The sequence below is a fragment of the Diabrotica virgifera genome, chromosome 3 (assembly GCF_917563875.1).
Source record: "Diabrotica virgifera virgifera chromosome 3, PGI_DIABVI_V3a".
Taxonomy (NCBI): domain Eukaryota; kingdom Metazoa; phylum Arthropoda; class Insecta; order Coleoptera; family Chrysomelidae; genus Diabrotica; species Diabrotica virgifera.
The window spans coordinates 261,292,604-261,305,461 of record NC_065445.1 but is presented as its reverse complement, the minus strand read 5'-3'; the positions used below and the strand labels follow the sequence as shown (position 1 = coordinate 261,305,461).

At 33.3% G+C, this 12,858-nt stretch overlaps 2 protein-coding genes across 2 annotated transcripts in view; both read right to left on the bottom strand.

Moving 5' to 3' along the window:
* Window positions 1-4,501: 4,501 nt before the first annotated feature.
* LOC114326840 (translocon-associated protein subunit delta-like) lies at window positions 4,502-5,098 on the bottom strand. The gene has a single exon (XM_028275301.2). The coding sequence runs from the start codon at window positions 5,045-5,047 to the stop codon at window positions 4,556-4,558; it is 492 nt and encodes a 163-aa protein (XP_028131102.1). The 5' UTR covers window positions 5,048-5,098; the 3' UTR covers window positions 4,502-4,555.
* Window positions 5,099-8,039: 2,941 nt separating this feature from the next.
* Window positions 8,040-12,858, bottom strand: part of LOC114326839 (trypsin-2-like) — a 34,474-nt gene continuing 29,655 nt past the window's right edge. Inside the window, exons 4-5 of the mRNA XM_028275300.2 lie at window positions 11,151-11,397; window positions 8,040-8,215 (exon numbers count right to left, since the gene is read on the bottom strand). Of these exons, the coding sequence (XP_028131101.1) occupies window positions 8,069-8,215; window positions 11,151-11,397 (394 nt within the window). The 3' untranslated portion in view covers window positions 8,040-8,068. The remainder of the gene's footprint in view (window positions 8,216-11,150; window positions 11,398-12,858) is intronic.

Below are 12,858 nucleotides of genomic sequence, written 5' to 3'. Positions count from 1 at the left end.
GAATTTAATAAATGAAAGCAATTTCAAGATTACATTTTTATTGTAAAATTCATATAAAATCGTTTATTTGTGTAATTAATTTAAAAGTTTTGTTCTAAAATGAATAGCAATATAAGCCACCACTATTGAAAATACTGCTGCTAAAAGTTCACAAGATATCCAAGGTCCTCCATATACACCAGTGTGGTTAATGTTTATTGTAGTAAACACTGGAACATGAGCAAACGTTTCACCAGCTCGTACTGCCTTTTTTAGAGCAATATATCCAGTCTCATTATAAATTTTTATAGCAATATTGCCCGTTTTGGAGGTTTTCACATCTTCGGTTTAACTGATTTGGTATTTGTTGAGACCAACGGATGCCCAAACAGTATTCAGAAAGCAATTATCATACTTTTTGCTGAATTGAAATTAAAGCAATTTTAAGATTACATTTTTATTGTAAAATTCATATAAAATCGCTCATATGTGTAATTAATTTAAAAGTTTTGTTCTAAAATGGATAGCAATATAAGCATTGATTAATAACTACATCGAATATTTATAATCAATGATATAAGCCACAACGATTGAGAATACTGCTGCTAAAAGTTCACAAGATATCCAAGGCCCTCCATATACACCAGTGTGGTTAGTTTATTGTAGTAAACACTGGAACATGAGCAAACGTTTCACCAGCTCTTACTGCCTTTTTTAGGGCAATATATTCAGTCTCATTATAAATTTTTATAGCAATATTGCCCGTTTTGGCGGTTTTCACATCTTCGGTCCAACTGATTTGGTATTTGTTGAGAAAAACGGATGCCCAAACAGTATTCAGAAAGCAATTATAATACTCTTTGCTGAATTGAAATGAAAGCAATTTCAAGATTACATTTTTATTGTAAAATTCATGTAAAAGCGTTTATATCTGTAATTAATTTAAAAGTTTTGTCCTAAAATGAATTGCAATATAAGCCACAACGATTGAGAATACTGCTGCTAAAAGTTCACAAGATATCCAAGGTCCCCCATATACACCAGTGTGGTTAATGTTTATTGTAGTAAACACTGGAACATGAACAAACGTTTCACCAGCTCTTACTGCCTTTTTTAGGGCAATATATCCAGTCTCGTTATAAATTTTTATAGCGATATTGGCCGTTTTCACATCTTCAGTCCAACTGATTTGGTATTTGTTGTCCCCTTTGTTGAATTTAAATGAAAGCAATTTCAAGATTACATTTTTATTTTTATTTTATTGTAAAATTCATATAAAAGAGTTTATATCTGTAATTAATTTAAAAGTTTTGTCCTAAAATGAATAGCAATATAAGCCACCACGATTGAAAATACTGCTGCTAAAAGTTCACAAGATATCCAAGGTCCTCCATATACACCAGTGTGGTTAATGTTTATTGTAGTAAACACTGGAACATGAGCAAACGTTTCACCAGCTCTTACTGTCTTTTTGAGAGCAATATATCCAGTCTCATTATAAATTTTTATAGCAATATTGGCCGTTTTCACATCTTCAGTCCAACTGATTTGGTATTTGTTGTCTCCTTTGTTGAATTTTAATGAAAGCAATTTCAAGATTACATTTTTATTGTAAAATTCATGTAAAATTGTTTATATTTTAATTTAATTTAAAAGTTTTGTTCTAAAATGAATAGCAATATAAGCCACAACGATTGAGAATACTGCTGCTAAAAGTTCGCAAGATATCCAAGGTCACCCATATACACCAGTGTGGTTAATATTTATTGTAGTAAACACTGAACATGAGCAAAAGTTTCACCAGCTCTTACTGCCTTTTTAGAGCAATATATTCAATCTCGTTATAAATTTTTATTGCAATATTGCCCGTTGTGGCGGTTTTCACATCTTCGGTCCAACTAATTTGGTATTTGTTGCCCCCTTTGTTGAATTTAATAAATGAAAGCAATTTCAAGATTACATTTTTATTGTAAAATTCATATAAAATCTTTTATTTTGGTAATTAATTTAAAAGTTTTGTTCTAAAATGAATAGCTATATAAGCCACCACGATTGAAAATACTGCTGCTAAAAGTTCACAAGATATCCAAGGTCCCCCGTAAACACCAGTGTGGTTAATGTTTATTGTAGTAAACACTGGAACATGAGCAAACGTTTCACCAGCTCTTAGTGCCGTTTTGAGATCAATATACATATCCAGTCTCATTATAAATCTTTATAGCAATATTGCCCGTTTTGACATCTTCTGTCCAACTAATTTGGTATTTGTTGTCCCCTTTGATGAATTTAAATGAAAGTCAAAATTACATTTTTATTGTAAAATTCATATAAAATCGTTTATTTTTGTAATTAATTTAAAAGTTTTGTCCTAAAATGAATAGCAATATAAGCCACCACGATTGAAAAAACTGCTGCTAAAAGTTCACAAGATATCCAAGGTCCCCCATATACACCAGTGTGGTTAATGTTTATTGTAGTAAACACTGGAACATGAGCAAAAGTTTCACCAGCTCTTACTGCCTTTTTTAGAGCAATATATCCAGTCTCGTTATAAATTTTTATAGCAATAATGCCCGTTTTGGCGGTTTTGACATCTTCGGTCCAACTAATTTGGTATTTGTTGTCCCCTTTTTTTAATTCAAATGAAAACAATTTCAATATTACATTTTTATTGTAAAATTCATATAAAATCGTTTATTTTTGTAATTAATTTAAAAGTTTTGTTCTAAAATGAATAGCAATATAAGCCACCACGATTGAAAATACTGCTGCTAAAAGTTCACAAGATATCCAAGATCCCCCATATACACCAGTGTGGTTAATATTTATTGTAGTAAACACTAGAACATGAGCAAACGTTTTACCAGCTCGTACTGCCTTTTTGAGAGCAATATATGCAGTCTCATTATACATTTTTATAGAAATATTGCTCGTTTTTGCCGTTTTCTCATCTTTAGTCGAACTAATTTGGTATTTGTTGTCCCTTTTGTTGAATTTAGATGAAAGGAATTTCAAGATTACATTTTTATTGTAAAATTCATATAAAATCGTTTATATTTGTAATTAATTTAAAACTTTTGTCCTAAAATGAATAGCTATATAAGCCACCACGATTGAAAATACTGCTGCTAAAAGTTCACAAGATATCCAAGGTCCCCCGTAAACACCAGTGTGGTTAATGTTTATTATAGTAAACACTGGAACATGAGCAAACGTTTCACCAGCTCGTACTGCCTTTTTGAGAGCAATATATGCAGTCTCATTATAAATTTTTATAGCAATATTGCTCGTTTTTGCCGTTTTCTTATCTTCAGTCCAACCAATTTGGTATTTGTTGTCCCCTTTGTTGAATTTAGATGAAAGCAATTTCAAGATTACATTTTTATTGTAAAATTCATATAAAATCTTTTATTTTGGTAATTAATTTAAAAGTTTTGTTCTAAAATGAATAGCTATATAAGCCACCACGATTGAAAATACTGCTGCTAAAAGTTCACAAGATATCCAAGGTCCCCCGTAAACACCAGTGTGGTTAATGTTTATTATAGTAAACACTGGAACATGAGCAAACGTTTCACCAGCTCGTACTGCCATTTTTAGAGCAATATATCCAGTCTCAGTATAAATTTTTATAGCAATATTGCCCGTTTTGGCGGTTTTCACATCTTCGGTCCAACTGATTTGGTATTTGTTGAGACCAACGGATGCCCAAACAGTATTCAGAAAGCAATTATCATACTCTTTGCTGAATTGAAATGAAAGCAATTTCAAGATAACATTTTTATTGTAAAATTCATATAAAATCGCTCATATGTATAATTAATTTAAAAGTTTTGTCCTAAAATGAATAGCAATATAAGCCACCACGATTGAAAATACTGCTGCTAAAAGTTCACAAGATATCCAAGGTCCCCCATAAACACCAGTGTGGTTAATATTTATTGTAGTAAACACTGGAACATGAGCAAACGTTTCACCAGCTCTTACTGCCTTTTTAGGGCAATATATCCAGTCTCATTATAAATTTTTATAGCAATATTGGCCGTTTTCACATCTTCAGTCCAACTGATTTGGTATTTGTTGTCCCCTTTGTTGAATTTAAATGAAAGCAATTTCAAGATTACATTTTTATTTTTATTTTATTGTAAAATTCATATAAAAGAGTTTATATCTGTAATTAATTTAAAAGTTTTGTCCTAAAATGAATAGCAATATAAGCCACCACGATTGAAAATACTGCTGCTAAAAGTTCACAAGATATCCAAGGTCCTCCATATACACCAGTGTGGTTAATGTTTATTGTAGTAAACACTGGAACATGAGCAAACGTTTCACCAGCTCGTACTGCCATTTTTAGAGCAATATATCCAGTCTCAGTATAAATTTTTATAGCAATATTGCCCGTTTTGGCGGTTTTCACATCTTTGGTCCAACTGATTTGGTATTTGTTGAGACCAACGGATGCCCAAACAGTATTCAGAAAGCAATTATCATACTCTTTGCTGAATTGAAATGAAAGCAATTTCAAGATAACATTTTTATTGTAAAATTCATATAAAATCGCTCATATGTATAATTAATTTAAAAGTTTTGTTCTAAAATGGATAGCAATATAAGCCACCACGATTGAGAATACTGCTGCTAAAAGTTCACAAGATATCCAAGGTCCCCCATATACACCAGTGTGGTTAATGTTTATGGTAGTAAACACTGGAACATGAGCAAACGTTTCACCAGCTCTCACTGCCTTTTTTAGGGCAATATATCCAGTCTCATTATAAATTTTTATAGCAATATTGCCCGTTTTGGCGGTTTTCACATCTTCAGTCCAACTGATTTGGTATTTGTTGGGACCAACGGAGGCTACCGGTGACAAACCCTCGCCTAATAGAGCGTACAAGTTTCCAGGTTCTCCATCCTTACATTTTACAAAGAAATTAGAAATGTAAGCCACGTGTTTTAAAATTGTTCCGTCTTGAGTAGTATAAGGTGTCGATATTACTTGTGGACTATCACAGTGTTGTCCATTTATTGCGACAATGAGTAAATTTAAGATTAATAGAAACATAATGTATGTTTACAGTTCAGTGTAATTTGAATGTTAACCGCGATCAATATTTGAGCTTGACGCATGTGGCGCAGACGTATACAGCGCAGATGTAATGATTTAGGCAATTTTTGATAGATTATAAGCAATATGTATCTATGTATACATATACAGTGAGGGGCAAGATTATGGAATAAATTCCATTTTTCTAGAATAGGCGACTTTGAAGAGAAATCCTGAAAAAGGTCGATTTTTATTTTTAAATTATAATTTTTTGGCATCCTAGTGACGTTATTCGTCTAGGCGTGATGACGTAATCGATCTTGTTCTTCTTGTATTGCCTATCCGTTTCGTATGTTGGCGACCATCATGGCAATCGGTACTTTGCACACCGCTGCTCTAAAATACACTGCTGCACGTAATCGATGATGTTTTTGTAATGACAATACGGATCGTGTGCTGGTTCATTTTGAAAGGTTATTTGATTCTCTAATAGTCAGTCACATAAACATTACCATAATTATTTATACAGATTGGCCCAAAAAAGTTAATTTTTGAATTAAATTAATTTACACAAGTATGTTAAGCCTGGATCCCGCGTACCAAAAAAAAAGTTTATTAATAGCAAGCTGAAATTTTATTATGCTTCTTTTCATGAGCATTTTTCAGTGCGTCACAAATGATAGAAAAAAAGGTAAGTCCGTGATAATATACATTTTAGTGACATGACATTTTAGTTAAATCTGACATTTGTCACATTTTATTTGCAATTTGGCATAAAACAAATCAATTGTGTTTATTGCATTTATAAAATGGTATTTTGTTCGATTTTTATAGTCTTATAAATTGTACAGATTATATTCGTAGATATATTATATAATTCGCAAAATAATTTTTTTTCGATTATAGCGCCATCTATTGACAACTAGAATAAATGTTATAAATGTCACCGACGAAATGTAATCACCGACGTGCGTTTTTTTCTGTCACATACAATTTAATGCGTTAGAAAGAAATCGAAAAACTGTGACGCACTGAAAGATCCTCATGAGAAAAAGCATAATAGCTTAATGGTGTCTGGTCGGACAAACTTTGATGTATGGGAACACTGGAACAGGGGAAGTTATTTTAATTATTGAAAGTGTCATCCTGACAAGTTTATGATTGTGAAAACTAGCAGGTTGTTTTTAAGTTTATTCAATAGCAAACTTTATATAATAATATATGAGAAAATGTTTGTCCGGCAGATAGGTTGGGTATTTTAATAAGTGCGTCACGTAGAACATGTCAAATCACAGGAATTATGTTGCTGGTAAAGAGCAGTCTGATTAATTTTTGCATGAGAGTTTAATGAAAGGGTAACAAATCAATTGGGAAGTTCTGTCCGACAAAATACATGGGACGTTTTCGTAATATGACGTTCCAAATTTTTAACCTGTTCCACAATTAAAACTTCCCTTGTTCCAGTGTTCCCGTACATCACAGTTTGTCCGACTAGACACCGTTAAGCTATTAATAAAATTTCAGCTTGCTATTAATAAACTTTTTTTGGTTCGCGGGATCCAGGCCTAGTATGTAATTTATTTAATACAAAATACATTTTACTGCAGTCGAAAATATAAAACACTGTTTATTTGTCAAATAAAAATTGCTTTTCCCTAAAATTAAATGTTCAAATTGCTACCCACATTTAGCAGTAATTGAACTGAAGATCTTGAGTTATTTATATTAGGAATCTCCAATCTAATTCATTTTTTTAATATTGTAAATTTTGTGGTTTATTAATAAAACTTTTGATTTTAAGTAGCCTCATAGGAACAAACCAAGTGGTTTAAGATCTAGAGATCTTGGGGGCCATTCAATTGTTTCTCGTCAAGCAATCGATCTCCTAGGAAAACATCAGTTTGAAAAATCACGAACAGGAAGTGCAAAATTTCGGTTAGTGCACCGTCGTTATAAAAAAATCTCAAGATATCTTTGTCCCGTAAGAAGCTCATCGAAGAAAACAGGACTTATAATTCTATCCCCAACTATCCTTGACGATTCGTTTATTTTTTGAGGGTGGTGAGTATGTGTGCCTCGGTCATCCTAAGAAGATTCTCTCTACTACTTTACTTTAAGGAATCGTTCATTCTTAGTGTGATCAACTAGCTCGAAAAATCCGGGACATGGCCCGAATTACGAAGTCATGGCCCGGCGTCCCGGAAAAGGCTTCCGGGCCATCCGAATTTTCAATGTTTTGGTAAAATTCCATATTGAAATTTTTAATATCATCATTCTTCTAAGAATTTACATCAAATTGAATTAGTGGGACGAAAAAATGTCGACAATTTCTAGACTGTTATACTTATACCACATCCAAAACGCATGCATTTTATATCGTCGTTTTATAGTTCCACGAAAACTCAAACTCTGGACTTTTTCCGGTTTCTGTATTTTAATTATCGTCTTCTGAAAAGACGATTTAAAAACACATTTAAAACGAATAACAATAATTATATTTTAACCCAAGCTTCAATTTACATAGAAATCTAACATTAGTTGATTTTCTAATTTTTCGTTTTTTGAGAACGATTTCCGGCTTGAAAGTCGAAACGTCAAAAACAAAATGTCCAAAAACAAAAATGCAATTATCATTACAACCCATTCCGTCAAAAAAATTTTTGTCAACATAAAAATGTTAAATAATCAATAAAATGATGATATTAAAGTTTTATATTTAAAAAAGGCCCGATTTTTATTGAAAAGTCCCGGATTTTAGGTAGTTTTTTCAGTCCTGTCCCAAATTCGACTAAATCGGAGTTGGTCACACTATTCATTCTACACAAAAAAGTATTAATAAACATTTTTGTTTGAAATATTTTTTCAATGGCGTACAGATTCTTGGTAAATCGGTGTTTTCCGTTCTTCTCCTTTATGAGGGATAGTTTTAGGGGGAAGCCCGGGGGTAGGAGTGGCAAACATTTTTGCATATTTTTTGGGTTTCCGTAATTTAATGACATGTGACAAAAAATAGAGCTGAATAAATTTATTGAATCGTTTTTAAATACCAGAATTTTGCTGTATATAATCTCGAAGAACTGCTACATTTACGTATATTCCAGGATAACCGGGCGAGGCACAATTAAATCCCCAGGAGATTATACCATAAAGGGTTCCATTGATTACAAAAGGGCCACCCGAATCACCCTGAAATTAAAAATGTTGATTTATAATTGAGTATATGGTTAGAAATTACTAAAAATATTAGAAATTATTCTCACAGTTTTTAAAAGTGTTTTTTGAATGTAACGTTATTACCATTACCATCACTGGCTCGACAACCAATTTTGGATCTTGGCCTGTTCCAGAATACTTCTCCGCAGTCTGATATGTTACGTGATTTTTTCTCAAATCGTTTACTTATAAGGTTGTTATATTTTCTTTGTACCTCAGCTTCGTACTTCCTAGTGTTCCTTTTCCTACAAGCATGTGTTTGCTTATTTTGTTTGGTATTTCGCCCTCTTTCAGTCTTTCCACATGACCCATCCAACTCAGCCTTCCTATGTTAATGAAGGTTACGATGCTGGAATATTTTTTATTATTAAAAAAATAAATTATTTTTACAAAGTTGTTTCTTCTACGTTAAATTCCATTTTCTTATAGTTCGTATGGCTCATGTTTAGACTCTCTTCCTTTTTTGCGTTCTGGCCTTTACCCTATTTTCTACCAGGTATTAGTGATCAGAATCCGCATTTGCTGCTCTCCTGGTGCGGACGTTTATTATATTTGATTTGTATCTTCTTCAGATGCAAATCCATTAATGGATGTTAGCGATCACATTTTCCAATAACTCTCTATTTCTTGCAATGCGTATCAGAGATTGTATGCCGTTAATCTCTGTCCATTGCCTTATGTTTCGGAGCCAGGACATTTTCTTGTCCCATTCCTCTCTTGCCTTCATTGTACTCTTGATTACTTATAACTTAAAGGAACTGGCATTTTTCATTTCGCAGGATGTGACCCAGATACATCGTTTTCCTTTTCTTGATGGTTTCGAAAAGTTGGCGTTCTTGGTTGATTCTTTTAAGGACATCTACATTTGTGACTTTCGCCATCCATGGTATCTTTAGGAGAGGGCGATAAAGCCACATTTCGAAAGCTTATAATCGGTTTATATCCCTCGTTTTGAGCGTCTAGCCTTCTACGCCATATAGTAGCACCGACACCATCGCGTAGCACTTGGTAAACCTTAGTCTCAGTTGAAGATCGAACTTTAAACATGCAGGTCATTACCTTCCTGAATTTTACGAAAGCTTGTCGAGCTTGTTTTGCTTCCCTGTCCGATGCCCAGTCTTCAAAAAGTCACGCTCTCAGGTATTTAAATTTGCTCACTCTTACAATGGAGTTGGTATTCAGTGTTATGGTGGAGTTTTCAAGTGCATCCAAGTTTCTGGAGGTGATCATGAATTTGGTCTTTTTGGTATTAATCTCTAATCCCTTTCGTTTACTGTATTTTCCGATTCTAGTGACAAGTTGTTGAAGATCGACTATGTTGTCATGAATTAAGACACCATCATCACTATTTCCTATGTTGTTGATCAATACGCCATTCACTTTGATTCCCATCTCTGCATCTTCTAGACTCTTGAAATATGGCTTCCGAATAAATGTTAAATAAAAGAGGGGAAAGCACACGTCCCTGTCGAACACCCCTTTTTATATACTGAGTTGAGATAAAGTATGGAACCAAGCAAATATCTTTGAAACGAAAAGAACAATATTTATGAAACTTTGCATGCAAGCACAGTGACGCAAAAGGCATCTGATGGCATATTTTTTGTTACTACTCCACTTCCAGTTTCACCGGAAATACCCTTAACTTATTTACTTTAAATGGGACACCCTGTATATTTTTGCAGATTTTCAAAGAACTTGTTATTTTTAATTCATACATACCAAGTTTGGAAGAAAAAACTATTAAAACAAGAAATAAATCTCTTTACAGTTAAAAAATAGGTTAATCTATTTACGTTAGACCAATGATATTAAAAATAAAAATAATAATTTCAAATGTTGAAAATGTTTGCTGTTCACCTCCTGACAACGTGCAAACCTATAAATAAATTTGTGAGTCACTTTTGCAAGAGTTCTCCACATATTAGTTCACATTCATCAATTATTCTTTGTCTCAAATCCTGCAAGCATGTTGGTCGCCTAACGTAAACATGTGATTTTAGATAACCCCAAAGAAAACTCTAACGGGTTGAGGTCCGGAGAACGAGCGGGCCACTCTATGAATCCTCTACGTCCAATCCATCGATTTGGAAAATTCACTTCCAACAAATGAAAATTGACCATAATCGATTATCATTAATATTTCAATACGATCTTTTTCACTTAAATAAACCATTTTTAATACAACTCATTTCTGTCAATTAGTTCAGTAACAGTTTTACCTCATATACTAAATTCAAATAAGTCATGCAGTGAATTAGAAGCATGCAAACAACAATTTTAGTCTACAGTATAGATGGTACTCGTTTATTTCCTACTACGTTGTATTAATACAAAAAATTATCTACAGACACTTTTTAACAAATTTTTTCTACCAAGTTTGGTATGTATGTATTAAAAATAACAAGTTCTTTTAAAATCCGCAAAAATATACAGGGTGTCCTATTTAAATTAAATGAGTTACGGGTATTTCCGGTGAAACCGAAAGTGGAGTAGTAACAAAAAATATGGCAACAGATACCTTTTGAGTCATTGTACTTGCATGCAAAGTTTCATAAATATTGTTCTTTTCGTTTCAAAGATATTTGCTTGGTTCCATACTTAATCCCAACCCAGTATGTATGGCTTTGGATATAGAACTGTCTATTTTTAATTGTACCGTTTGATACCAGTACAAGTTTTCAATGCATCTTATGTCTTTTTGGTCTATATAAAGTTTCTTAAGGATCTGTATTAACTTGTGTTAGACACGATCACACGCTTTTTCGTAATCTAAAAAGCATAGGAACACGTCCTTCCTCTGATCGTAACAATATTGGACCAGCACCTGTGTTGCTACTATTGCTTCTCTTGTTCATAGGAAAATCATAGATCAGTACAAAGGTACTGTCTATAAATAATTACTAACCTGACAGGAATCTCTTCCACCTTCTTTGAAACCTGCACAAAACTGTCGTGGCGTTAATGAAACACTAATATATCTTGACTTACACCATTCGATCGGTAGTACTGGCAGTCCAATCATTCTAAGAGTATCTGACATATCGGGGAAATTATTAGAAATGGCACCCCAACCGGTGACATTACCAACCCAACCTACGACTAGCTGTTCGTTTCCTTTTGGTAGTTTTGCAGGTTGAATTGATGAGGACAAGCTTAAAGAAAAACGACGGTTTATTAATAATATTTTTTAACAGCATTGTTAAAAGGGGTAAATAGTAAAATAAAAAAGAGGACAAAAATGTGACGTACAGAATTATAGACCTATATCGCTGCTCAGTCAAGTATACAAACTATTTATGAGAATTATTAACAACCGGTTGCCCTACGAAATGGACAATTAAGAACCGGTGGAACAGGCTGGCTTCCGCAAAGAATATAGGACATCAGACCATCTGTTGACAATGAGAAACATTGATAGAGAAGGCAAATGAATACCAACTACCCGTATTTCTTGCCTTCGTAGACTATGAAAAGGCGTTTGATAGTATCGAGGTGTGAGCCATAGAACAATCTATTAATAATTGTAAAATAGATTCGAGATATATAGGCAACTAATACATAATATACCTAAATAAATATGCAACTATGATAGTACGACTAGACGAAAATACAAATCCCATCCCCATTAAGAGAGGCGTGCGATAAGGAGACGTAATATCACCAAAGCTTTTCAACCTAGCCCTAGAAGACGTCTTCAAAACTACAAATTGGTCAAACTGCGGCATTAACGTTAATGACAACAAGCTAAACCACCTTAGATTCGCTGGCGACATTGAGATTATAGTCGACGTAAAAAGGAATATGAGAAAAACAAAAATAATGACAAAAATGAAACACAGATGACCCAAGATGTAAAACACTATGAATGGCAGTGAGGTAGAAAAAGTCCAGGAATATAATCTACCTAGGCCAAATCCTGAAACTTGACAAAGAGAACCAAATTGCGGAAATTACTAGGAAAGCAAGACTAGCATAGGAGGATTTCGCAAACTTGGATACTTAAGAATAGCAAAATACCTCAATACTTGAAGAGCAAAGTGTTCAACCAGTGCATCCTTCCTATCATGACATATGGTTGTCAAACCTGGACCGTAACCAAGGCAAATATGAATAAACTACCCACAACAGAAAGAGCAATGTTAGGTATACGACGATCAGATAAAAAGAGAAACGACTGGGTGAGCTCAAAAACAAAAGTCGAGGACATAACAACAAAAGATGCCTGTTAATTCAGTCATTTTGTACTCTACGAGCCCCCTAGTGGGAAAGTTTTGGGGTAGTTCTAAGTTCTTTCATTATATATGTATTTTGGGCTGCTGAATCCGAATATGAGGTTTGCGAACAAAATTTCGTCACGGAACATTGAGTAAATTGCGAAAAAAATTTAAAAATTTCAGGTTTTTCCCGCTTTTTTGCTAAAATCTCGAAAATTATTAACTTTTAGTAAATTGTTTGTTAACAAAAATTAAAGTACTTAAAATTCTCTACAAACATCACTATTTACTTTTTTATTCGGACGAACCGTTCGGTCTCAAGTGCAAGCTGAAAATTTCCAACTTTTAACGGTCTCTGCAAAACCCACTTTTTACATTTCAAAACTTTATTTTTTATTA